The 25107-nt window shown below is 36.8% G+C and overlaps 1 protein-coding gene across 2 annotated transcripts in view; it reads right to left on the bottom strand.

Annotated features, from left to right (window-relative positions):
- Positions 1-1787: 1787 nt before the first annotated feature.
- Positions 1788-25107, bottom strand: part of cab39 (calcium binding protein 39) — a 67353-nt gene continuing 44033 nt past the window's right edge. For both annotated transcript variants that reach the window (XM_060834879.1, XM_060834880.1), the window contains exons 3-9: positions 19083-19247; positions 14037-14155; positions 11509-11677; positions 11180-11239; positions 7810-7875; positions 5947-6090; positions 1788-4831 (exon numbers count right to left, since the gene is read on the bottom strand). In XM_060834879.1, coding sequence (XP_060690862.1) covers positions 4643-4831; positions 5947-6090; positions 7810-7875; positions 11180-11239; positions 11509-11677; positions 14037-14155; positions 19083-19247 — 912 coding nt within the window. In that variant the 3' untranslated portion in view covers positions 1788-4642. The remainder of the gene's footprint in view (positions 4832-5946; positions 6091-7809; positions 7876-11179; positions 11240-11508; positions 11678-14036; positions 14156-19082; positions 19248-25107) is intronic.

The following is a 25107-nucleotide window of genomic DNA, read 5'->3' as shown; positions in this document are numbered from 1 at the left end:
GCCCTTCCACTTCAGTTTGGAAGCAGGGTAAGTTAAAACTTTCTTGCGCATGCACTGATCATCAAAAGCTTTGCTTATTAATTCTTTCCAAGTCACAACCTATGATCAAGTACAGCAGTACATTTGGATTGGTCCAGGTTAGACAAACCTTATTGCTAATTGGTTTAAAGAATTATGACCAAACTCCAGTTGGCTTTTAGGGGTGACGGACATTGATTGATCTCACCTTCCACTATTGCCTGACTGGTTTCTGAAGTCATCAATGATCCATGGGTCCACCCATCTAAGTTTTTTTCTATTGTCAGTTTATTAAGCAGATATTCTTTGCTAAACACAAAAGGGAGGCATGTACAATCCGGGCTTGATTGATATCCTTCAGCCATCGTCTTAATCCTTGCTTAATTGGTGCGATTTCCATTAAATCATATTTATCACTGACCATTTACTTTTCCCCTGGTTTTCCTTTTGCGTTGAATACTTGGGAACAGTTTATGTTGCCATAATACAGAAGATCAGAAAATACATTGATTTATACAAATTTTGATCCAGAGTATGTTGAAGTCAAAAGATTATAAAATTACAAACTTGAATACATTGCTACAAAGATAATGCTAGTACAAAAGTTACATTTAGTTAATTACCATATTTCTAATATACTGGTTCAAGAGCACAGCTGTGATTATGATTCAGTGATGAGCACTAACCGGCTGGAAGTATATTATTTGTCTCATCCAACCTTCAAAGTCTGAATCTTAAACTAAAAAGGCACTCGCAGCCTTATAGCTCTAAGTTGAAACATTAAGTTATTCCTTTACACTGTTCGCAATCCTATGGTATATTTTTATGTCAAATAAAGCTAGGTGATGTCATATGATGTTAGAATATATTATATTACTTTCGTTTAGTTATGATTACATATACTAGGTCAATTATGAAACGTTACTTTCCTGACTAATCCTAGAAGAGCAGTTTAAAAAAAATAATCAGCCACTTTGAAGAGTTCTCATACAATGAAGTAACAAACAGCAACTGTCACCTTTGACAGCAAACCACAATGACCTATATACACGGGATTAAGAAAGCTGATATTCCTAGTTGCTAAAGTAGGCTTTACAGGGCCAGAGAGCTTATTTGCTGGTAACTATAACTTCAGACAAGTTAATTTGAGTTTTGTCCCATTCAACAATGCTTAACTTTTAAAGGGTTTTTATAAGACATCCATGCAAACCGCAACATTCACCCTACAAAAGAGCATGGCTTCACTAAGAGCAAATTTTAATGTCAGCATTTAGCAGCACATGTGCAGGAGCTAGAAACTGTTGTCAGTTTTACATAGTAATGATGAAGAAAGCTGAGTTTCAACGTTATATCTATGCAGATTCTTGGCTGCAGTAATCTGCTGGCTATGTCTGGAAGCATACTGAAATTTACTTAGTGCAACCTAATAGCCAGTTCTTTTTAAAAAAGTGCTTAAAGATATAGGGCCCTCAGCTAAACTGCTGTGCCTGATGTTCAAATCAAATGCTGTTTGACCATCAGATGAGTTGCACAAAGTTGTAGGAAATCGAATTCTGCTTCCAAACCATACGTCAGATTGAAGGCCATCGTTTCTTCAATTTAAGGAAACTGCTTAGCAGAGAGGCTGAAATGGTGACAAATATACACGTTAGGTATTCAAAGCTGTTAACAGCTCAACAGTATTCAATATTGCAGTATACGGATGGCTGAATTGTACTTTCCTCAAAACAATCACAATTAGAATTTGAAAATAAACACACAAACATCTGTATATTTAATCAAAATTTATTTGTATCCTTGGGGCCAGTCAGATCATCTGACATTGTTTTATGGGGAGACAGGACATATTTAGCAAGATTTGCTATTATAAAGCAGTCCTACTGAATCAAAAACTGTTATCACCCTGCAGAAATATCTTTGGAGGGCAACATTTCACAGTACTTGAAGATTCCAGTGCAACGGCTCCTTACAACCTAAGATTGCAGCATAATTTGAGTATATATGGCTTACAAACAACACAACTTACAAATGTTTAACCATACCCATGCTACATCTTAAATATTTATATATTTGGCATCTTCCTAAAGTGACCTCATGCTTTAGTTTTCAACCCATTTATAGTATGGATTGCACAACATATTACTCAGCAATGCATTGTTTCCAATTCTTAATATGTTGACATACTTGCAAAGCAGGCAGTGCAATAACTAAAAGCTTTCTGCAGTTATGCAGCTATCAAGTGACACATTAGCTACAGGAAAATAATCCCACAGGGTGTTTCTGATGAAACAAAAACAGCCTTTTCCAGATACATGAGAATTGTACACGTATCCTGAACAAGTCTCTACTTGCATTAATGGAGGTGGCCTGAACTGTATTTATATTACATAGTGACACTGAATGTAGACTAAGTAACCAGGTGTAAAATGGAAGGAGTATTGATGAGTCAAATTTCAGCATAGCAGTAAAATTTGTCAACTCCTCGCAAACATTGAAAACAGTTACTTTAAGTTGCAGTTGTCGAGTTAAAATATTTTTGACATGATTTAGTGGACAGTCAATTAAGCTAATTTTGACAGTCACTCCCATAGCAAGTTAAAATATTGACTAACATTTGTATGCTATGGCTAAGTTCACAACAGTGAATCCCAATGCAACAGTTCCACAATCAGCAATATGTAAAAAAGTCACTATTTAACATGCAACTGTCATCAGGAAAATATGAAGTGCCCACATGGTTTTAACTTTGCTTTTTAAACTAGATTTTTTTTAAAAAAAGCATGGGGACAGTTTATATTGACATTTAGGTTCTTAAGAGTACAACATTTATAATATGCTGCAATGCATTACTCTATCAGAAAACACTAATATATTTCAAATGTTATCTGACTTCAGAGTTCCTCAAATTTAGAAACCTGCTGCACCGGAATCTAAAAGCTCAAGTACACTTCAAGGCAAGATCTAAAGTTATCAACTGGATTAAAAAGAAACAGTAATACACCAATTAAATGCTACTTTGTTTGGTAAGTTTATATTAAGAACACAAAAGCAAATAACTTTTCTGCAGGCTTGTTTCAACCATTTTGTTAAAAACAAAAGTCCCAACTGTGGTATAATTGAATGCGGAGGGCTCACAAATAATGAGCATAAATCCAGTTTTTTGGGGTTGGGGGAGTGAACTGGGGGAGGTCTTCCAGTTTATTCATTTGCCTATCCTGATCACAGCGGCCCAGTAGCAAATAGCATAAATATAGAATTGGCTTTAGAATGCTGTTCTACTGCAATTATTAATCAGCAATTTCATGTGATCAGCAGAAATATCCAAATAACATATCAGCATTCATATGCAAAACTCAATATTAAGTAAATAGTTAGACGAATACAATAACATTCTTCCGCTGTACAAATTAATCATTTTTAGAACTGAGCGGCCTAAAAGTTATGTACAAGGAACCAGCAAATCCCTCTAATGAAATGCAGAGTTTCAATGCTAACTCCCAAACAGAAAATAGGAATTAAAATTAACATAAGTAAAACATTTGAATGTGTATATACTTTTCAATTCTTGTAATTCAAACTGCCTGCAAAATCTATAAATCAACAAAAGGCCTATGTACATTCTTTTCTCCCCCAATAAGAACAACCCCTTTCCAACAGATTAATTCTCCTGAAAGTTACTTAATACATTAAAGGGGATAATCACATCCCTTAAAAAGAAAAACTTCTCACATCTACAGTTCTTTGCCAGCATTCTGAATTGTGTACAACTATGCAAAGAAATCTAGCTTGTAACACTACAATCTGCAACTACAAGAGGGGAGATGCAGCATTTCAACTTTCAATAAATTTCCTAGCATTAAAAAAGTGTCACAGGTAGGACACACAATCCACTGGGAAATCTGTTTACAGAGCACCGGGGAAAAATCGCTGTCACAATGCTGCAGGCTCGATTTCTTTACAGCAAACATGCATAGCTTTGCATCCTAGGAGAACTCTACCCAATAACTGATTTTACTCCCCTATTCATATTTGAATGGAGTTCACTTTTAAACCATTTTGTGAGCAAATTCTACTGAATGACTTCAAAAAACATACACCATAGAAAAATGAACCCAATTAAATTAAATCACAAGTAGCGCACCATATCCATAAAGGAAAAATCAATATCATGGAGATCCAGCACTTTAATCCTTATGACTATGGTGTGTGCCTTTAAATGTTAGCATAGATCAAATCCATGACAAACTCTCAGCACAGTTTGCAAATAAATAGATCTTATACCAGGCATGCAACCTCTGTTTTACTGTTGTTATCCTTTTTTCATGAACCATTCTAATTTCTAAAAATTTGCTTACATAAACCAAACTCCCTCTCACCAAGTTTAACCATAAGACGGTAGGTTTACATTGAAGTTACTTTTTTTGTCATTGAAACAGTCCATGTTGTGCTCTAATGTGCAGGAAAGCAGCAGCTAAAATTTCATCTTTTTGACTTCAAAACAAAAAAACAAAAACCGTTCACTGGACAGCAGATTAGCAGTAATCCATAAGAATCGAATAAGGGTGCTTGATGTTCATTAATAAACAGCAGTTGCTTAAATTGCGTTCCGTTTTATAACACAGCTTTAGGATTCCTGGGGTGCTGGTCTCTTTAGATCTCTGATTTGTTTGACCAAGTAAGTCTTCTCATCATTGAATTGTTCATCTTCGGTCCTGTCATTCTGGAATTTGCTGAGAAACTCTATCAGCTTGGTCTGGTTTTTCAGCAAGATATCCAGAATTGGCTGAGTTTTGTTGGGATTGGCCACAAACACCTAGACAGAGAACAGACATTACATCTTTGTAAGAAAGTTTTCACTAAATATACTTAAGTCTTTAAAAGTAGTGAGCCTTTTATACACAGTGTTAATGCATAGTGATTATTTGCTAAACAACATTGAATCTAGGGCATGTCTTTTGAAAAATTCTTCCACAGGATGAGGAAATCACTGGCTAATGCCAATTTTTTTTTACCATCACTAAATGCCTGCAAGGAGGTAGCAATTTACTGCCTTCTTGAAGCACTACAATTCACATTCTGTGGGTACACGGCTGTCAGGGAGTTCAGGAGTTTCACTCGTTATAAACAAAGGAACAGCAGTTCAGTTCCAAGTCAGGATAGTGTGCTTGGAGGCAAAGATGATGCTTCCCCCTGCATTTACTGCCCCCTTGTCATTTAGACGCCAAATGTGTGGTTTTGCAAGATGTTGAAGAAGCCCTAATGAGTTACTGCAGTGCATTCTGCATATAGTACACATTGCTGCCACTGTGTATTCATGGTGGAGGGAGTGATTTTTTTTAAGCTGTTGCACGGAGGGTCAATCAAGCAGACTGCCTTCTTCTGGGTGGCACAGAGCTCCACCCATCCAAGCAATTGGAGAGCATTCCACTCCAAGCCAGACTTGCACGTTGCAGATGGTGGGCAGGTGTTGCAGTCAGATGTTGAGTTTCTCACTCTAGAATACAAGCACCTCATCTAATATTAGGCATGGTCATAGTTTGAGGGGTCAGTAGTTCATTGTTAAATTTTAAAACTAGCCAATAAAGAAATGTCTTCTTTAAATTAAAAAAAAACGAATATGGGGCAATTTAACCTACTCTACCAGCAAAGAAACTGATAATTCAATTCACAAGGCTAGACACTTGGAATCGAGTAATCAACAAATTCATAGCAATGGAGTGACTCAATTTTGGTGCAAAGTCTAAGCATTTATAGTTTTAGTTTACACTTCTGAGAAGTGACAGCACTTCAACCCTGAAATAGACCCGATAACGTCTTACTCCAAGATAAGAGCACTATCACAGAGAAGTTGACATTTAACATTAATTATGTCTTTCACCTTACAGCCTGCTGTGCTCAGCCCCTGTGAAAGGTTACATGTACTAATACCTTAAATACATGGAAGGCCTCAAACTGAATGTTGCGGCTTTTGTCTCGCAGAAGATTCATCATGAGCTTCAAGTTCTCTGGTTTGCTGATATACTTTGTCATTATGGTGAAATTATGTCTATCCAGTAGAAGCTCTCCAAGTAGCTAAATAACAATAAATATTTAAGTTCAGACAAGTTACATTATAACTAAATAGAAAAATTACATCATAAATGCAGAAAAATTGACAAAAGGGTTCAATGTTTACACTTGCCACAAAATGAACAGCAAACAAGTGAATATAGGTAAAACATTTTACTGTAATACACAATTTTTATGTTTAAGCCATTTTCTCTACAATTAAACACCATCTCTTGCACTGTTACAGATAAACAAATCCTCAAGATCCTGCCATTATGCTGCTGCTTCTTCCTCTAAATTTCTCTTTGCTCATTGTTTGCCTAACCTTTACTTAAAATCTTTCAATTCTAACACAGGTATGCTAGTAACTGAAAACGTAAAGTGATGGGTCAGCACTAATGTAATTAGTCTTAGTCTACAACCATAGGTTTCTTTATCAATTAAAGACACAGAATTGTTTAGGTATAGTTTCATGGACAACAAGCTGCAAATATGTGGGGTGAGGCAATAAGACAGCCTCCACGAGCTATCTTATTATTGAACCTCTGCTATCTCGCTGCATCATGCTCCAGTCACCTTGCCAATCCTCTTAATATTCCCCCTCAGCGTGATGTGATTGAAACCAGGATGCACCTCCACTTGCCAACCCCAAGGGACAAGTAATTATTTTATCAGCCCACTTCGAACTCCCCTCAATACAATATTTCATGCATTTTGCAATGTGCATTTTCATTCGATTTTCCCCCAAATTCAAAATTAATGCTACTTTCATTTTGCTTTTTGCTCCTCAATGGCAAAAAGATGAGTAATTGTGCTCAATCAGCAATTATAAAGAATAACCTCGAAAGACGAGCTTTGCTTAAGAGAGATCATATTTTTCATGGCAAATTCTGGACATCCCACCCGTTTTCTCTTTAATTTACTCACCGAAAAGAACATGTCACTCGGAATGCAGTGAATTGTTACTGTCAGTGAGTGAAACATTTGTATTATGTACTGCAAGTATTTCAATACATAACTCCAATTTTTAAGGACAGAAATTATTTGAAGAAAACAGGAACAAATTGCACTGCGTGTGATTACTAATCAGTTACTGGTCATAGATGTAACCTAGCTTAATGTAGCTTGATGTAACTTGGTCAGAGTATTGATATGGATGATGTTTTCCAGTTGCATATTTGCACCAAATTAGTTAAAGCCGACATCAAATGTACAGCTTTTTACTTTCTTTGGATGACCTTAAAATTCTCATCATTATGGACTAATCAGAAATTGTCTGCAGATACAACTTGAAATACGACATTGTTGAATTTAGGTTAGGCAATTTATGCCTGCTCGTGTGAAATAATTTGAAAAAACTACTGTATGGCCTTCCTAATGAGAACTGGGACAAAAGCCCATTTTAGTTCACCACATACCAGCCAGTTTTGAGAAATGTAGGCGTACAAGTCTTGGAGTAAGGAATTCATTCCAACCTTGAAATCAAGTCAAAACACTCGTCTTACAATCTTGTGCATAGGATTTGGGTGTTGCTGGCTCAGCCAGTATTTATGGCCCATCCCTAACTGCCCTTAAAATGATGGAGAAAGCTGCATTTTTAAACCAATGCAGTCTATTTGTGGCATAATTGTAATAAGTAGAAAATGACTACAGTAGCACATTTGAAGAAGATTTACTTGTCACATATGTTAAACTTAGTTTTGAAATTATACTCCCACATTTAAAATAACACTTTTGAATTACCTTCAGTGACTGTCTTTTTGTGACATAGTTTTCTGAATGGAGTAACTTTTCATATTCACTGAAGAACTAAAATAAAAAAGTTTTCACAATTATTCAATCAGTTCAGCTGTCAAGCTTTCAAAATTAAACTATGTAATTAACTACTTTACAGAATTTCCCAAACAATCATAATATTTTTGAATTCAATTTTATGTCACACCTGATTTAAAAATAGCAAAAGACGATTTTAACAAATGCAGGAACATTTTCTCAACTCAGCTGCAAGTGAATTTTTGCAACTTGTTAGTTGTGTTTAATGAACAGGACTGCCAACTCTCAATGACTACAAGAATGCGCTTATTCTATTTACAGGTGATGAAAGCAGAATGGTCCTTGGAAATTTGAGAATTTACAACAAATATCAAAATATGACATGGGATATGATGCATTTTTAAACTGTATTATTTCTTTGCTTGTCACTAAAATTGAATTATGACGATTTTAAAGAGCCACATCTATCAATTTTGCATGTTTGAGATGAGAATTATTTTATTTGCACATGAAAAGGTTTTGCTAAAGATCAAATTTTAACCTATTACAGAAATGCAAATCAAAAAGCTGTGCATTCAGTCAAACAACAATAAACCAATAAGAACACAGCAATTTTCCAATTTCATCAAATTATGATGGAATGTTGTTTTAGATTTGAAGTAACAAGTTAAAACAGCATTCCATTATCATAATTTAAAGAAATTGGAAAACTACAAAGCTACTCAATGAGGTAGTAGAATAGATACAAGGAAATGTCACTAGAGGGCACTCCCATATAATATTTCAAGTTTACAGCGAACTTGAACCATTGAAACAACTTTCCCTTCACATCGAGATGGTTTTTCACTGGAACAGTCAGCCAACAGATATAGCATCCAACAACTTTTGTCTTTCAGGTTGCCTTTGGAACTTTCTTTGGCACTGTTAATTTTGCAGATTAATTTCAATGGAAGCTATTATCAATCTCCAAATCAATATCTATTCAAGATAATCATTACAGAATTCATTATGCACACTGTTTACATTCTTATCATTCAGTATTGCAGATCATTCTTGCGATCAAAGTGATTTTAGCCAACTAATTTCCTTGCTTCTTCTATTGATACTTATGTTTAAAATACCAGCAATCAATATGCAAAGCACACAATCAACCATTACTTGCACAAATAAGATGTCACAACTTCAACAATTAAATGAATCATTCGCTCATCTAGGAATAGAAATTGTGCAGTGCAGTCAATTTTCCATGTTGTGCTATTTAGAATAATACAATGTTTCATAAAATTACAACTATTGAAATAATTGAAACTAGGACATGACATGACTTTAAAATATTTAACAAAGCACAAGCTTAGAAAAGCAGACACAGACAGGCCAGATAGTCAATTATAGATCCATCAGCCTTTAATGTTTTTTTTAAAACATGGAATGTGAACACTGAAGGAAAGGTCAGCATTTGTTACCAATCCCAACTGCCGTTGAACTGAAAGGTTTGCTAGGTCATTTCAGAGGGCAGCCGAGAATCAACCAGACTGCTGCGGGTATGGAGTCACATGTAGATCAGAGATGGGGGGACAGATTTCTTTTCCTAAAGGGTGTAAGAACCAAATGGGTAACTTTCACAGTGGCCACAAGGTCATTACGCTAGTCTTTAATTCCAGGTTTCAACACTTGCCATGGTGGAATTCGAATGCATTCCCCTGGAATATTAGCTTGAGGCTCTGGATGACAAGGTTACTGACATTACAACTATGCAATCAACTTCTCCAACTCCAACAAGAGGGAACTTATATGAAGAATAATTAAATTTAACCTAAAAAAAATCACAATTTCATAGCTAAAATTAACCCAGCAGGTACCCATAGGGTACTAAAGCTCTTCACACACCTCCCTCCTCCAATATTGGACCTATCCCACCCATTCTCAACCAGCTCTCAAATTCTTGATTTTGTGTCAGATACAGAGTGACGTCAGGGAAAAGGAAGCTTCCACCATTCAGACAGTTAGATCTTTAAAGGCTGCACGCTTCTCAGTCAGTGACAAATAATATTTCTTCACCACTAACTGCAAAATTCAACCCAACAACTTCTAGATTGCAGCAGATAACCTTGGAACTCCAAGGGTACATTGAGATTCAACAAACTAGGCTTGTAATGACCTAAAATTTAGAATTTAGAGAGTGATAGCGGTTTTTGAGAAGATTTGTAGCTCCAGGTTGATGAGATGGATGTAAGTTAGCTCGCAGAGCTGGAAGGTTTGTTTTCAGATGTTTCATCACCATGACGAGGTAACATCAGTGAGAGTTTCTGGTGAAGTGCTGGTGGTATGTCATGAGACATTAAGTGGAACATTAAGCTGCTTGTTGAGTGTAGAATTGGAGAGAATAGAATAATCTTCAAATCCACATCTTTTGAGAAAGAACTTAGAAAGGCTTTCTTTTACAAGTAAAATGCGTTAAAAGCTTGGACTTCTTTCCCACAATGGCAACTGTCAGGAGGTTTAGCAGAAGTATCCTCACCTTGAGTGTGACAATTCCTCCTGGTTACCTGTTTAGACTTTGCTGATATCTGAACTATTCCCATCAATCTTGCTTTAATGCTGAAGTCTATTTCGTAAACTAGTGATGGATTTGGTAAATTAAACTGAGAAAGTCTTTCTCTTGTATATCCAGGAGTCCAGATTTTGGTCATTGGCATAATTGTTGCTCAGCACCAGCAACAGGTCAAGAACCCTGTGCTAAATATATGAAATAAGACTACAACTTGATCTATTTAATAAAGAATAAAAACAAGCATGACTACAAATCTAAAAAAGCTGGCTCTTGATATAATATGGAGCGAAGGGGCTCTCATCTTGCAAAGTCTTGAGGCTGTATCTTGTAAAGTCTTCCCTTTAAACAATAATCCATTTCTACCAAAGGTAGTTAATGTATATTTTACATCCTGAATCAAAAATTAAAATCAATGCTTTGATTCAGATGAAATTCTAAAACATTCAAGGATAATTCTACTTGGATTGTATTCAGTTAACAAATGGATAATGAAACATGAAATCAGCAACTTGTCTCTTTTTAAAATTTCAACTGAAAAATGGGATATTTCGAAATGCACACTTCCATGCAAATGGTGTTGCAGAGCAGAAGTTCCCTAAATCTCCCCTTTTCTTCTCACCACTTCAAAGAAAAGTGGATAATTTTGTTTTAAAAAGCAGACCAAAGTTCTACATTTTAAATGCCATGTTAAATATGCCATGTTTATGCCTTTTAAATGCCATATTAAAACGGTTGTGATCACAATCCAAATTGTTCTCCCACTCCCTAAAGCAACAAACATTTACTTACTCGATCGTAATACCGTTCCAAAAATTCTGCACTCAGAAGTTTATGTCGTGTAAGCAAATCCTATAAAGAAATCACACATCGTGGTATGACTCTGCAATTCAATACCAGAACAAGAAAAAACATAATAGGATAGAAGTGAATCACGTTATACATATAGGAAATGGTAAACTTTTGCAAAATATGTATTTACTTAGCAGCTTTGCAACATCGGTATAGTTAATCAAAATGCTTTATGTTTGTATTGAATTTAACATATATTGCATTTTCTTCAGATGAAAAAATGCATACCCTCAGTCGGCTTAAGAAAAACATCTTCATATGCAAACTACCTTGAATGTGGCAAACGCGTCTGAAGCAATGTCAAAAGTCGACATTTCCACATATCTGAAGAAATCATAAAATTGCTCAGCCCACAGAATAACTTTTGCCAACGGTTCATGCCGGATACATTCGCGCAGCATAATGCCGCAATTAAGTGCGATTTCTGGTGATTCATACCTACAAAGACACAAAGATTCTTTAGGATAAACAAAATCCTCAATTTCTGACATAACTTCCAAACTGTTAGATAACTTTGCCTCCTTGCCTTAGATAACCAGTCCTCACTTTTGCCTGTTAGATAACCTTGTATAACAGTTGTCTAAACTTGTATAACAGTGCTAACATCATATAGTTTATTCTAATTTGAGTGTTTTGTTAATAATGCTTTTAGCAAGTTCCACTGTAATCCTTCATTTGAACTTGATTACTGATTAACTTACATATAGCTCGTTTGCAACTAATCCCTGTACGACAAAGCAAATAAGTACAATATCCAATTTTCTTTCGACTCTCAGAAGTTTACAATATAATATTAAGGAAATAATGGGAAATATAATTTGCAAGTGCCATTCCATTCATACACATTAACAAAAAAAAATTATTTTATGGTATTGTTGGACTGCTTCCTCTGGCAAATTTCGGCATATCCAAATCTGGACAGTTTAACTTAATTTTTAATATTCCACGTCATTAGAATAAAATGTATTATCCTACTTAATGCACTTGTAAACTTACTTAAAATGTAATCAAACAACCTAGACTAGAAGATTCTTATGGATTAAATTACTCTCAGAGGAGTCTTTATGATGGCTAATATTCAAAATCCAGTTCAAAGCACTGGAATTTTACATTCACAGAAACATAGAAAACAGGAGGAAATCATTCAACATGATCATGGCCGATCACCGAACTTGGTACCCTATGCCTATTTTCTCCTGATATGCTTTGATCCTTTGGGCCCAAGAACTACATCTAACTTCTTGAAAACATTCAACGTTGTGGACTCAACCAATTTACATGGCAGTGAATTCCATGGGAGTATCACTGAATAAGAAATTTCACTCCAGTCCCAAATGGACTACCTCATTTCCTTAAACTGTGAACCACTGGCTTTCCTATTAATTCTGCATTTATCCTGTCTAGTTCAGTTAGGACTGTACAGGTTTCCAGGAGATATCCTCCTCCAGTGAATAGAGTCCTAACCGAACCAGTATCTCTTCATTCAAGACTTTTACCAGACATTTCTGGAATGTAACTTTGTTGCACTCCTACCACAGTATCCTTCTTCGAAGCAGAACCACAACTGTGCACACTACCGCTGATGTGGTCTCACCAAGGGTCTGTACAACTGCAGCAAGATATCCTTCTCTTGGACTTAAATCCTCTTGGCATAACATACCATTTGTCTTCTTCACTGCCTGATGCACCTGCATGCTTACATGCATGCTTGGTGCACTTCCCCTTTCCATTCAGGTAATAATTTGCCTTCCTGTTCTCGCTACCAAGGTGGATAACCTCACATTTAACCATTATACTTCATCTGCCATGCATTTCTCCACTCTGAAATTGTCCAAATCACATTAAAACATCTATGCATCTGCCTCACAGTTCACCATCCCTCTCAGCTCTAGGTCATTTTAATTTGGAGGTAATACATTTTGTTCCCTCATCTAAATCATTAATACATTATGATTAGCTAAAATTATACTCTATAAAGTGTGACACAACAGCTAAAGATTGGCACTCGCCCCAGCACTATATACACACACATTTTTCTAAAAATTAAAGAGACAAGCACAACAAACGTAGTTGCTGATGTACTGATTCACTGCTGGTATTTTCAAACTAGCCTGCCTGGGCTAGGAAGCTAATGACAAAGAGATCTTCATTTTAATTTAAGTGCTGACTTGACTGTCTCTTGTATGGTCACAGTTTAAAAACAAAATACAAGCAGGAATTACTTTTAATCTTCATGTGGAGTTTGGATTAAAAGGGAAAAAACAATGTTGAACATAATTACGTGACATGATGAGGGTTACACTTCATAAAATTGCAGTATTCATTGTTGCAGTAATTTAGAAACTCTTTTCAAGGTTGGCGCACTTAGTATTTTTGAATTTACTCATGAGCATGCTAAAAAGGCTGAGAGATTCTTAGAAAAAACATGACAAGCATACATTTGCAAAGAGAAAACTGACATTATCAGTAAGTGATGGAAAGCAGCAGCCAATCTCAAAGTTGGTGCTTCAGGAAGTGTGTATTTAGAAACATACATTTTTATTTTAAGCAAAAAAAAAGAAACAACTAATCATTTCACTCAAAGTTGTCCTCCTCACCACCAAGTGGCTGGCTCCTAGTTCTGGCTTTACCAATGCATTCCTTCCACCATCAACACACTACTGCTGGTGAAACAGACTGGGTCTCAGTGCTGACGTGGGCCTCTGCAACTCTCCTCTTAACTAAGACTATAATGTTCTTGCTTATATAACCAAGTACATACAACAAAACTACATATATAAATTAAGTTTCTACACACCCTTTCAGCAACATGAACAATATATTTTGCTGAGTGCAGATATATTCCACAGTTGGAGTCCGTGTGCCAATCTGCCTTCTCAAAATGTTGTTGAAAATCTGAGCCACATCTTTCTTGCCCTGTGAAAAGCAAGAAAAGGAGAGAGTAAAAACGGAGAGATCAGGAATACAGGTATGGCATAGATTTGCAAAGTTATCAGTTCACTTGTTACTCACAGCTTTGTGTTTCTGGAAAATAACCACAGGGTAATTTACTTTTGTTAACTTTATTGCTCTTACTACAGAGCAAGTTCAGCCCTTTCCCTTCTTTCATGCTGAGAAAGCAATTACAACCGCAATGACAGATTAACCCATTATAAACAACACGTAAAGACAGAAATTGCATTATTCAATTCACAAGTCTAACTTTTTTTCATTCATCTGAATAACAATATTCATCACCACGGCTTTGAGTTTCTTAATAAAGGAATACTGGAACCATCATTAACTGCAAAGTAATCTGTGAATAGCTACATTGCTACACAAAATGCAGATGTTGCCAAAGTTCTTTTTCCACAAACCCACCTTAAAGAGGAAGTAAACAAATTGCAACTTCAGGATTAAGAGGTGCTTTGTCTATACAACCAAATATTAAATGCCAAGACAGACAAAACAATTTAGTATCCAAATTATTTTCAAAATCATATTCTTAAATAATAATTCAACCATAAAGGAATCCTAGCTCAGAATTAACCATAACAAGCAATTAAGACATTAAATCAAAGGGTTCTCTACAGAATGCAGTCATGAATTCTTGGGAGGTTGTGAGGTAAAGATGGATAAAAATCTGAATCAATAGAGGCCAAGTCCTAAGCTAACCTAACATTGATGCACGAATAATTCTACAATTACAAAAGGTTACAAAGTGCTTACAGAAAGGAGAAGACTGGCCCAAGTAATCCATGCCAATGTTATGTTCCATCTTTCTTCAAATAATCCTATTAACATTTCCTTCTATGCACTTCATTATCTTGCATTTTTCAAGCTTTCCCTTAAAAACATCTACATTGTTTCTCTCAATAACTACTTGTGGCAGCATGACTGATATATTCTATTTAATTCCTTACTGTACATAATAAAAAGGTGTATTGATGACCCCAGTGTTGTTCTTGCCAGCAGGTGGAAACACCTCAATATGGACCTATCAAATATCTTAAACCCTATCAGTTCATCCCTCTTCTCCTTTCCAGAGAAGTCTGTCCAGTTTCTTTTATCATTCCCAACAGATATAATCTCTTAGGTCTAGTGTCATTCCAGTAAATTGTTTTTGCACTTCTCAGCTGTTAAATGATTCTTCTATCCAATCAAAACTGTTCAGAGACCTCCAGGGGTTCTCGATGTTTAACACAACATCTGCATTTAATTTTAACCCTCCAGCAATTAGCCTCATTGTTCAGTGAGATGGTGTTGAAAGCCTTTTTTTGGAAATCTACAATGAAATTCCCTGAAGACCTTTTGTAAATCCAAATCTACTATTTCAACTGTACTACCCTCATCAACCTTGTTACTCCTCGAAGAATTTAAAGAACTCAGCAAACATGATTTTCCCTCTTGAAAGCTATGCCACAATTCTAAAAAAAAACAACGGATGCTGGAGATCCGAAATAAAAACAGAAATCGATGGCAAAAATCTGCAGGGTCTGAGAGCATGTGCGGGTAGAAAGCAGAGTTAACTTTTCAACTCCAAGGACTGTTCGTCAGAACTGAACAGTTCCAATGCTGATGCTGCCAGACCTGCTGAGTTTCGTCTGCAATTCCCATTTATTATTTCAATTCTGTAAATTCATCCTGCTAAGGGTCTCGTTAAGCCAATTTGGGGAGTACATAAAGCTGCAGCGCAGTGCACAATGATGGTGACATTGTAGTGAGCATAGCTTCCTTCCAAAGCAGTTGACCTGGGTTTGACTCATGGCCATTGAAACCTTATGGTTTTAAATCCTAAAACAAAACGCAAAGCAAAATGAATTTAATCGGTTGTTGACTTGTCCTGAAAATACATCAGGTTTTCATTCTTTCAGGAACACCTCCAAACTGTTCTGATCTTCCTCTCATCAGGAATTTCTGCTGAAGGGGTTTATGCCTGAAATGTCGATTCTCCTGTTCCTCGGATGCTGTCTGACCAGCTGTGCTTTTCCAGCAGCACACTCTTCTACTCTGATCTCCAGTATCTGCAGTCCTCCCTGTAGAAGACTTTGCCAATTTCTATAATCATTCCTTTGTTACAGCTGCATCATACACCCATTTGGGAAGATGAATATTTTATTTTAAATGCAATATGGACAAGTTACCTTGAAAAAGTTAACTCAAAGACCAGATAACTTCTTTGGAGCTTTCTGTACAGAGGGACTACTGCATGTCTGGACATGCCTCTGGAACATTAAATGCAAGAATCTTTTGGAGTTTCTTCCAGTGAAGAGACACAAGGATACAAAAGATCACTGGTGCACTAACAGTTAGAATTGTCAGGATATTTACAGAAATGTTCATTTCAAGTCTACAGTAACCAAAATATGAAGGAACCACTTTAATCGCAAGAAAGTGAAAAGGACCATTATTAATTTTCCCATTATGTCAATAGTTTACAGCTTTAAATCATTTCTGCGAATAACAAGACTACTAATATGATCACAAGGCAAGCTAGCAGAGATCTTACTATTCTAAGAACCGTGTGGATAGACCAATCTGGGATTTACACTATCTGGGAAAAATCTTGACCAGAAATCAGAAAAGATCCTGTCTTGAAAAGAAAAGTGAGCCCAGGGAGAGTAGTACAGGTTTGTCTTGTAACTGCAAATTTTAATTTGACTGCAGGGGACTGATAACAGCTGTCAAGGATTAAATTCCAGAAATGAGCCATTCTTTAAGTACCACTGGTCATCACCACAGACCTTCAAACTCCTCTGTTCCTCCACTGAACAGACAAGAGAAATTTTAGGCCTCTAATCCCTTTGATGTTATTGGAAAAACAGAGGGATTTTAATCTGAGTGCACGCTGCAACTTAGAAAATCATCTTTCCTTGTGAGACACATGAAAGAGGAATAGGTGCTTATTGTGACTGCATTTCAGATGTTGCTAATAATAAAGATTTATTTTCTCTTTCGATCTGAACTTACAAATGTTTTGCATTTGATCTTTAAAGATACAGCATCCAGTGGTTAATACACAATCAGCAATGCATCTTGGTCCACTCAGTAAAAAGATGGGATAAAGGAGGAAATAATCCTACATCTTTCCCATGTCCATAACATCTTAGAAATGCATTTTTCTAGCTTGTGTTTATCTTTCCAAGTGTATCCTGACTTCTTCTCTAAGCTTTCTGTGGTACTTTGCCATCCGTTACTTCTTATCTGGTTAGCTAATGCATTTTCTTTGGTTTCAGTGTTTCCCTTGAATTTATTGAACTATGGCATAGTATTATCAATTAATTGCTTCCTTTTTATGTAGGATACATTTCTTCATGACACTACAGATCACAATTCACATTGTTCTAATTACATGTTCTAAGCACATTTTCTCATTCTTTTTTTTTAAATGAGCATTTTTCCAATGCATTACTTTAGCCTCACCTTACTCATGCCCATTTCAATCTTGAGTTTAAACCCAATTATGCTATGATAGTGGTTGCCTGGATCTTCTATTCTTATCAACTTTGGCTAATTTTTCATTACCAGATCCATCAGTACTCTTGTTTATTGGGCCAGTAACATATTGAACAAGAAAACAGACTTGCAGCTTGTTAGAAACTGAATTCTCCATGCCCCTCAATTTTCAAATTTATTTGATGTTAAACTTCCTTGATTATGATTCTATATTCTTTGCATAGTTCACATATTTGTTATTTTAGCCGCGTAGTACCAGAGGCAACAGGATTTTGTTAAAGTAGATTTTTTTTAAACTACCTTTTATTTTGTTGAAGGGTGAAGCGCTCAAGTATGCTTTGTAAGACATCTTGCAGGTTTTTAATTCTGATTTGTTCCTCCACTTGTTACATTATTGCATATGCTCAGTTTTTATTGGATCAAACAGAACAGAGCTATGTTTTATTAGACCCAAGGGAGTTGGAAGTAAGCGTTTACAAGGCAACCTCGATAATCCAAATGCTGGTTACCCGAATTTCAGATTATCTGAACAAGATCTTGATGTCCTGACGCTTGGCTAAACTGTGTTATCCGAACAAAATACTCCTCTGCCCGCGTTGTTTCGATAATCTAGGTTGCCCTGTGGACAGCTGCGTGAAAGATGATTAACCTGAGAAAACATTTCTTGGTATTATCTTAAGTGTTTAAAATTTGGAGTTGAACAGGGAGGACAAGCTCAAGTTACCTGAAGTTTGCATGGAGCTCAAGTAATGATAAGAATGCTACTTACTCTTGATTCATTTAAAGAAACGTTATATAATATTTAAAATAGTTGTTTACTTAGGATACAGGATGATATAATCTAAATGGTTATAAGTATCCACAATTAAAGTTTTGCAGTCAAACAATGCAAGTATCAAGTTATTTTCCACATAGACCCACTGATCTATTAACTGGCCAAATGATTAAAGGCATAAGTATTTCCAGTAAAAATTAACTAGAAACACATTAAAATGCCAGGCATCGATTGCTTTCAGCAATCAACTCTTAAAACTATTTTAGCTGCACAGTACCAGAGTCAACAGGATTTTGTTATGTAAATCTTTTGACCCATCCTTCAAACATATTACCAAAAAGGTCAAAGTAAAAGGTAAAGCTCTAAAGCAATTTTTTTCTGGAGAGAGAACCTTTATCTTATGGAAAAAAAACTTGTTGCATAAATTTGATTTTATTCACATAGTCACCATATCCAGGTATTCCATTCATCTTTTTGCTCAATTAGATGCATTTTCCGAGAGCAACTAAACTTAACATTTGGAAACTATCCTTTCAACCTCAAATGAATGTTTAATACAGCATAGGTTTGTCAAGAAAATGCACACCATGACAAAGTTCCAAGAACAAAATTATCTTGCATGTTTCTTCTCACCTCAAAGTCAATGAGTTGTAAGTCTGCTATCAAAGTGCTGAGGAGGCCACTGTTGTACAGCTCCTGAGCCAGCTGTGCCACTGCTTCAGTCTGAGGTTCCTTCTCATTTGTACCATACAAGATTTCCTTCATAGCTACCAGATTCTTCGACACTTCTTCTGTGGCCTAGATAAAAATAAACGTTTAGGAAGCAGATGCTCTTACTCAAACAACAAGTTCACTAAAGTATAAAATCAGTAAAGCTCAAGGGAAGGGCACACATCTTAAGTATTTACACTAACAGTTGCCTTTAAAGGTCTGAGATTCCCCTCCTGAGTCACTGTGCTGGTTTAAAAACATTGAAACATACGGTTTCTGGTCAGACAGCAAAGTAATATTTACCATTTTCAGCAATTAGCAAGAAATTAATTGGTGCTCTACTACGCTGAACAGGAAGTTAAGAATTTAGTCCTGCAATGTAGTAAAAAGTGAATCCTTTATTTGCCTGGTAAACAAAAAGACAATCAAAACAAGGAGTCTCTTATACAACAATTGAAGTAGGAAGATAATCTAGTTCTGTTGAATTAACTCCAAGCAACATTAAAAGCAAACCAGTAATCCACATGCTCTTAACCACTGATCCTAACTTTGAAAATGACAGTGATTTTCAAAAAAAATCCTTTTTCAGGTAACCACTGGTAACTTAACAAGAACCTAACCTATTAATTCCTGACTGATGACAGCAGGGGCTGGTAGAGCAGTTAGAAATTGTTTCCCCAGGAGGGACGTTATGAAGAATGACTTCACTTGTAAAGGAAAGGGAAATCTGGAATGCTCACCTACTCAAAAAAAACCTTGAGGCTGGGCAGAAAGGTATTTTAAAGTTAGAAAACAGAAATTTGTACATTGTTTGGAATCAAGGTGGAGAAATGGTATTATGGTGTAGATCACCAGTTGAATGATGGAACAGGCTCACTGGCCCAAATGGCCGCCTCTTGATTCTACATCCAGAATTAAAAAACTATGTGCTGAAATGGAAAACAACCACCATAAGACAGTGGGGCACCCATATTTCAAATCAGCCACTGTCTTATTGTATTTTGGAACAGGCTCAAAGACTGAATGGTCTACTCCTGCTCTTAATTTCTATGTTAATTTGCAAAAGAAAAGAATCTAACTTGAGGAGAATGTTGGGAAGAGCTGGAGAGTAAAAGTGGGAGTGTGTCTGACAGAGAAACTGGAAATTGAGATTATCAAAAATTTATAATGCATTGACTGTACACCACTGTACAACACTTGCACTATGATCAGTCAATGGCACAAGATTTTGGAAAATACTTCTCACTGTTTCCAATGCAGCACCAAGACAAAGGATTAAAAGCAGTCATATATATTCCAATAATATCTGACGATTATTTGATTAGTCTAGCAAAAGTTCTTTGAACTGCTTCGAATGTATTTGTACCTTTCCTTAAAAGAGGCAGCCTAAACTGCACTCCATTAGTACCCTGCATAAGTTAAACATAACGTTCCTGCTTTTCTATTAAACTCCCTTTGCAATAAACATTCTATTAGCTTTCTTAATATCTTTGCTGAACTGCATACAGCTGTCTCTGATTCATGCACTAGGTCACATCTCAGAGTTCTGCAGCATCTCACCATTTAGATAATGTTTCTTTTTTATGCTTCCTCCCAAGATAGACAATTGCACATTTTCCACATTATTCTCATTTGCCATACCTTTGCCCACACATTTAACCTGATTATGTCATTTTGTAGCTGAACTCATTTTCACAACTTAATTGCTATCCTTGAAATCAAATTTTACAAACATCCCTTCACTCCCATCATGTAATTTAAATAAAATGTAAATAGCACAAGGTGCAAGTTGATCAGTATGCCTATCTGAAAAAAGCCCATTATCCTCTGCCTGAATCATGTTATCCAGCCAATCTTCAATCCACAACATCCCCAACACCATCAGCTTTTATTTTCAATAACAGCCTTTAATATGGCACTTCACAAAATTCCTTCCAGAAATCTAAGCACACCACATCTCCTGGTTCCCCTTTATTCATCTCCCTTTCTCAAAAGGACTCTTAAACTGTTTAAACATACATCACCTTTCATGAAGCCATCTTGATGCTGCCTGATTGTGAACGTATCCTGCTATAACACATCTAATATAAAAGCTTCTTACATTTTCACAATGACAAATGTTAAACCAATTGGCTTGCACTTTCCTGCTTTTGTCTCCTTTTTTTAAAAAAGTCATATTTGCAGACAGGGATTGCCATGGAAGTGGAACTCAGCAATCATAGTGATGATGCAGACATGGTGGTTCAAAGATTCGTCTTAAGTTAAACATGCTGCTACCTAGGTTGGAAACAGTCTGCCTCAGTCTCAGATAGCTACCAGAGAGAGGAATGCTGAAAATTAAAAGCTCAAGGTATAGAGAATAGCATATACACATGGAGAGAAGATTGGCTGGCTGACAAGCAGAGTAGGTGTAAATGGATCTCTTTCAGGTTTGCAAATCACGTAGCACAGGAGTGGACCTAGTGCTGGACCTAAACTGTTTAGCATTTATATGAAGGACTTGAACGGATGGAAAGTATGGTTGACAAATCTGCTGATAAAACATGGATAAACAGGAAACTAAGTTGTTAAGAGGGCATAAGGAAGTTACACATAGATATTAATAAAATAATGGGTGGGCAAGGATGTGGCAAAGAGTATAATGAGGGAAATTGCAAAGCTGCTTATTTAGGCAAGAATAACAGAAGCAAATTATCCAAAATGGTGAGGGATTGCAGAGCTCTGAAATGCAGTGATTTTATGTCCTTGCACATGAATCATGAAGACTAGTATTCAGGTACGGTAAGTATTTGAGAATGATATCATCATGCATCATGAGGAAAATTCAATATACAAGAACTTTATGCTTCAATTATACATGGTACTAGAGATACCATATTTTGAGAACTGTGCAGAGAGTACTGGTCACCTTATTTAAAAGGATGTAAATGCATTTGAGGCAGTGCAGAGAACTTTACTAGACTAATACCTGCAATAGGCAAGTTGTCTTATGAGAATACGTTGAAAAAGCCAGTCTTGTATCCATTGGTGTTTAAAAAAGGGGGCAAACTAATTAAAACAAAATCCTAAGGAATTTGACAAATGCTGCAAGGTTTTGTTACAGCTCTACAAGTCCCCGGTGAGACCACACGTGGAATATTGTGTCCAGTTCTGGTCGCCCTACTATGGGAAAGATAGAGGCTTTGCAGAGGGTGCAAAGAAGGTTTACAAGGGTGCTGCCTGGACTGGAGGGCTTGCCTTATGAAGAGAGGGTGAATAAGCTCAGACTTTTCTCTCTGGAAAGAAGGAGAAAGAGAGATGACCTGATCGAGATATACAAGATAATCAGAAGAATGGATAGAGTCAATAGCCAGGACAGGTTTGACTGGTACAAGGGATCATAGTTTTAAGATATTACAACAAAGGTATAGAGGGGACATCAGAGGAAGGTTCTTTACGCAGAGTTGTGAATGCATGGAATGTGTTGCCAGCAGTGATGGTGGAAGCAGAGACATTTAAGCGACTACTGGACATTCACATGGATAGCAGTGAGTTGAGGGGTGCATAAGTTAAGATTTTTATTTTACATTAGGATTAACCCTTGGCACAACATCATGGGCCAAAGGGCCTATTTTGTGCTGTACCTTTCTATGCTCTATGTGGAAAGAATGCTTTCTCTTATGGGAGAATCTCCAATAAGGGACTCCTGTATAAAATCATTGGTCACTTACTTTTTTTTAGATTAGATTAGATTACTTACAGTGTGGAAACAGGCCCTTCGGCCCAACAAGTCCACACCGACCCGCCGAAGCGCAACCCACCCATACCCCTACCCCTACATATACCCCTTACCTAACACTATGGGCAATTTAGCATGGCCAATTCACCTGACCCGCACATCTTTGGACTGTGGGAGGAAACCGGAGCACCCGGAGGAAACCCACGCAGACACGGGGAGAACGTGCAAACTCCACACAGTCAGTCGCCTGAGGCGGGAATTGAACCCAGGTCCCTGGCGCTGTGAGGCAGCAGTGCTAACCACTGTGCCACCGTGCCGCCCGTAAAGACCAAAGATCAGGCAAAAAAAACACTCTCTCCAGATTAAGTGCTTGGAACTCTCCCAGAAAAGACAGTGGAAGATTTGAAGACAGAGATAGATTCACATTAAGTAAGGGGCTGTAACGTTATTGGGATAGGCAGGAAATGTGAATCGGAGGTTATCTGATCAGCCATTATTGTATTGAATGACAGAGCAGATGCTAGGGTCTAAATGGCCTACTTCAGCTCCTAATTCATTTGTTTGGTCATATACTCACAATTAGTTTAGAGCAATTGATCAATACATAACACACAGTGCAATAAACTGACAGACTAAGTTACACGCACAAATATTGGATTGAGGGCTTGAGCCCACGATTCTCCTATTGAAGCATGTTTCTGCTGAGCCAAGCATGAAATCAGTAATGAGAAAATGCTCTCGTTATCAAAGCAGCCCAAAGTAAATCATGTTCTTGAAGTCGTCAGATACAATTTCTTGAAAATTGAAGTTACGCCTCATTTATCTCATAAAACATGCAAGCTCCCGTTAATAATTTCACATTGGCATCTTGTTATTGCCACTCTAAAAGGTCAGTAAAGGAGTGGAACTGAATGTCTTACAATATTATGTTTACCTTCTTAACACTTAAGGTCATTTCAAACTGTAAAGCCAAAGATCTCATTTGTAACAAACATCATTCCCTGTACACCATTACAAATAGAGCTGTTCAAATTGCTTTAGTTTTGTTTGATAAGTAAGCAATTCAGCTGTATGTGAATGTGTGCTGTAAGTGATTAGCAAAGACTAGGACAAAATATCTTTCAGACCATAACAGATATCTATAAACACCATCAACCAACAGCATAAGAATCAAGTTAACAGCCAGCTCAGAAAGTGCACGATGTTTGAAAGATGGACAAGAAATAATCATCCTCTTAAAACATAGAACATTGCGCCAACTTGTGGAACTATTTTGAAGCCCATCTAACCTACAGTATTCCATTCTCATCCATATGCCTATCCAATGACCATTTAAATGACCTTAATGGTGGAGAGTCTACAACTGTTGCAAGCAGTGCATTCCATGCCCCTACTTCTGAGTAAAGAAATTGCATCTGACATTTGTCCTATATCTATCACCCCTCAATTTAAAGCTATGTCTCCTCATGCTAGCCATCGCCATCCGAGGAAAATGGTGCTCACTGTTTAACCTATCTAACCCTCTGATTATCTCATATGCCTCAATTAAGTCACCTCTCAACCTCCTCCTCTCTAACAAAAACAGCCTCAAGTCCCTCAGCCTTTCCTCATTAGACTTTCCTTCATACCAGGTCACATCCTAGTAAACCTCCTCTGAACCCTTTCCAAAGTTTCCACATCCTTCTGAAAATGTGGTAACCAGAACTTTATGCAATACTCCAACTGTGGCCGCACCAGAGTTTTGTACAGCTGCAGCATGATCTCATGGTTCTGAAACTCAATCCCTCTACTAATAAAAGTTAACACATCATATGCCTTCTTAAGAGCCCTATCAACCTGGGTGACAATTTTCAAGGATCTATGTACCTGAACAGACATCTCTCTGCTCATCTACACTACCAAGAATCTTATCATTAGTCCAGTACTCTGCATTCCTATTACTCATTCCAAAGTGAATCACCTCACACTTTTCCACATTAAACTCCATTTGCCATCTCTCAGCCCCGCTCTGCAGCTTATACGTGTCTCTGTAACCTACATAATTCTTCACTATTCACAACTCTATCAACTTTAGTGCCACCTGCAAATTTACTAACCTATCCTTCTATGCCCTCATCAGGTCATTTATAAAAATTACAAACAACAGTGGACGCAAAATAGATCCTTGCGGTACACTAGTAACTGAACTCCAGGATGAATATTTCCCATCAATCACCATCCTGCCTACTT

This window comes from Hemiscyllium ocellatum, chromosome 13 (genome assembly GCF_020745735.1).
Source record: "Hemiscyllium ocellatum isolate sHemOce1 chromosome 13, sHemOce1.pat.X.cur, whole genome shotgun sequence".
NCBI classification, from domain to species: Eukaryota; Metazoa; Chordata; class Chondrichthyes; order Orectolobiformes; family Hemiscylliidae; genus Hemiscyllium; species Hemiscyllium ocellatum.
The sequence above is the reverse complement of the archived record's forward strand: the minus strand, read 5'-3'. Positions and strand labels throughout refer to the sequence as shown.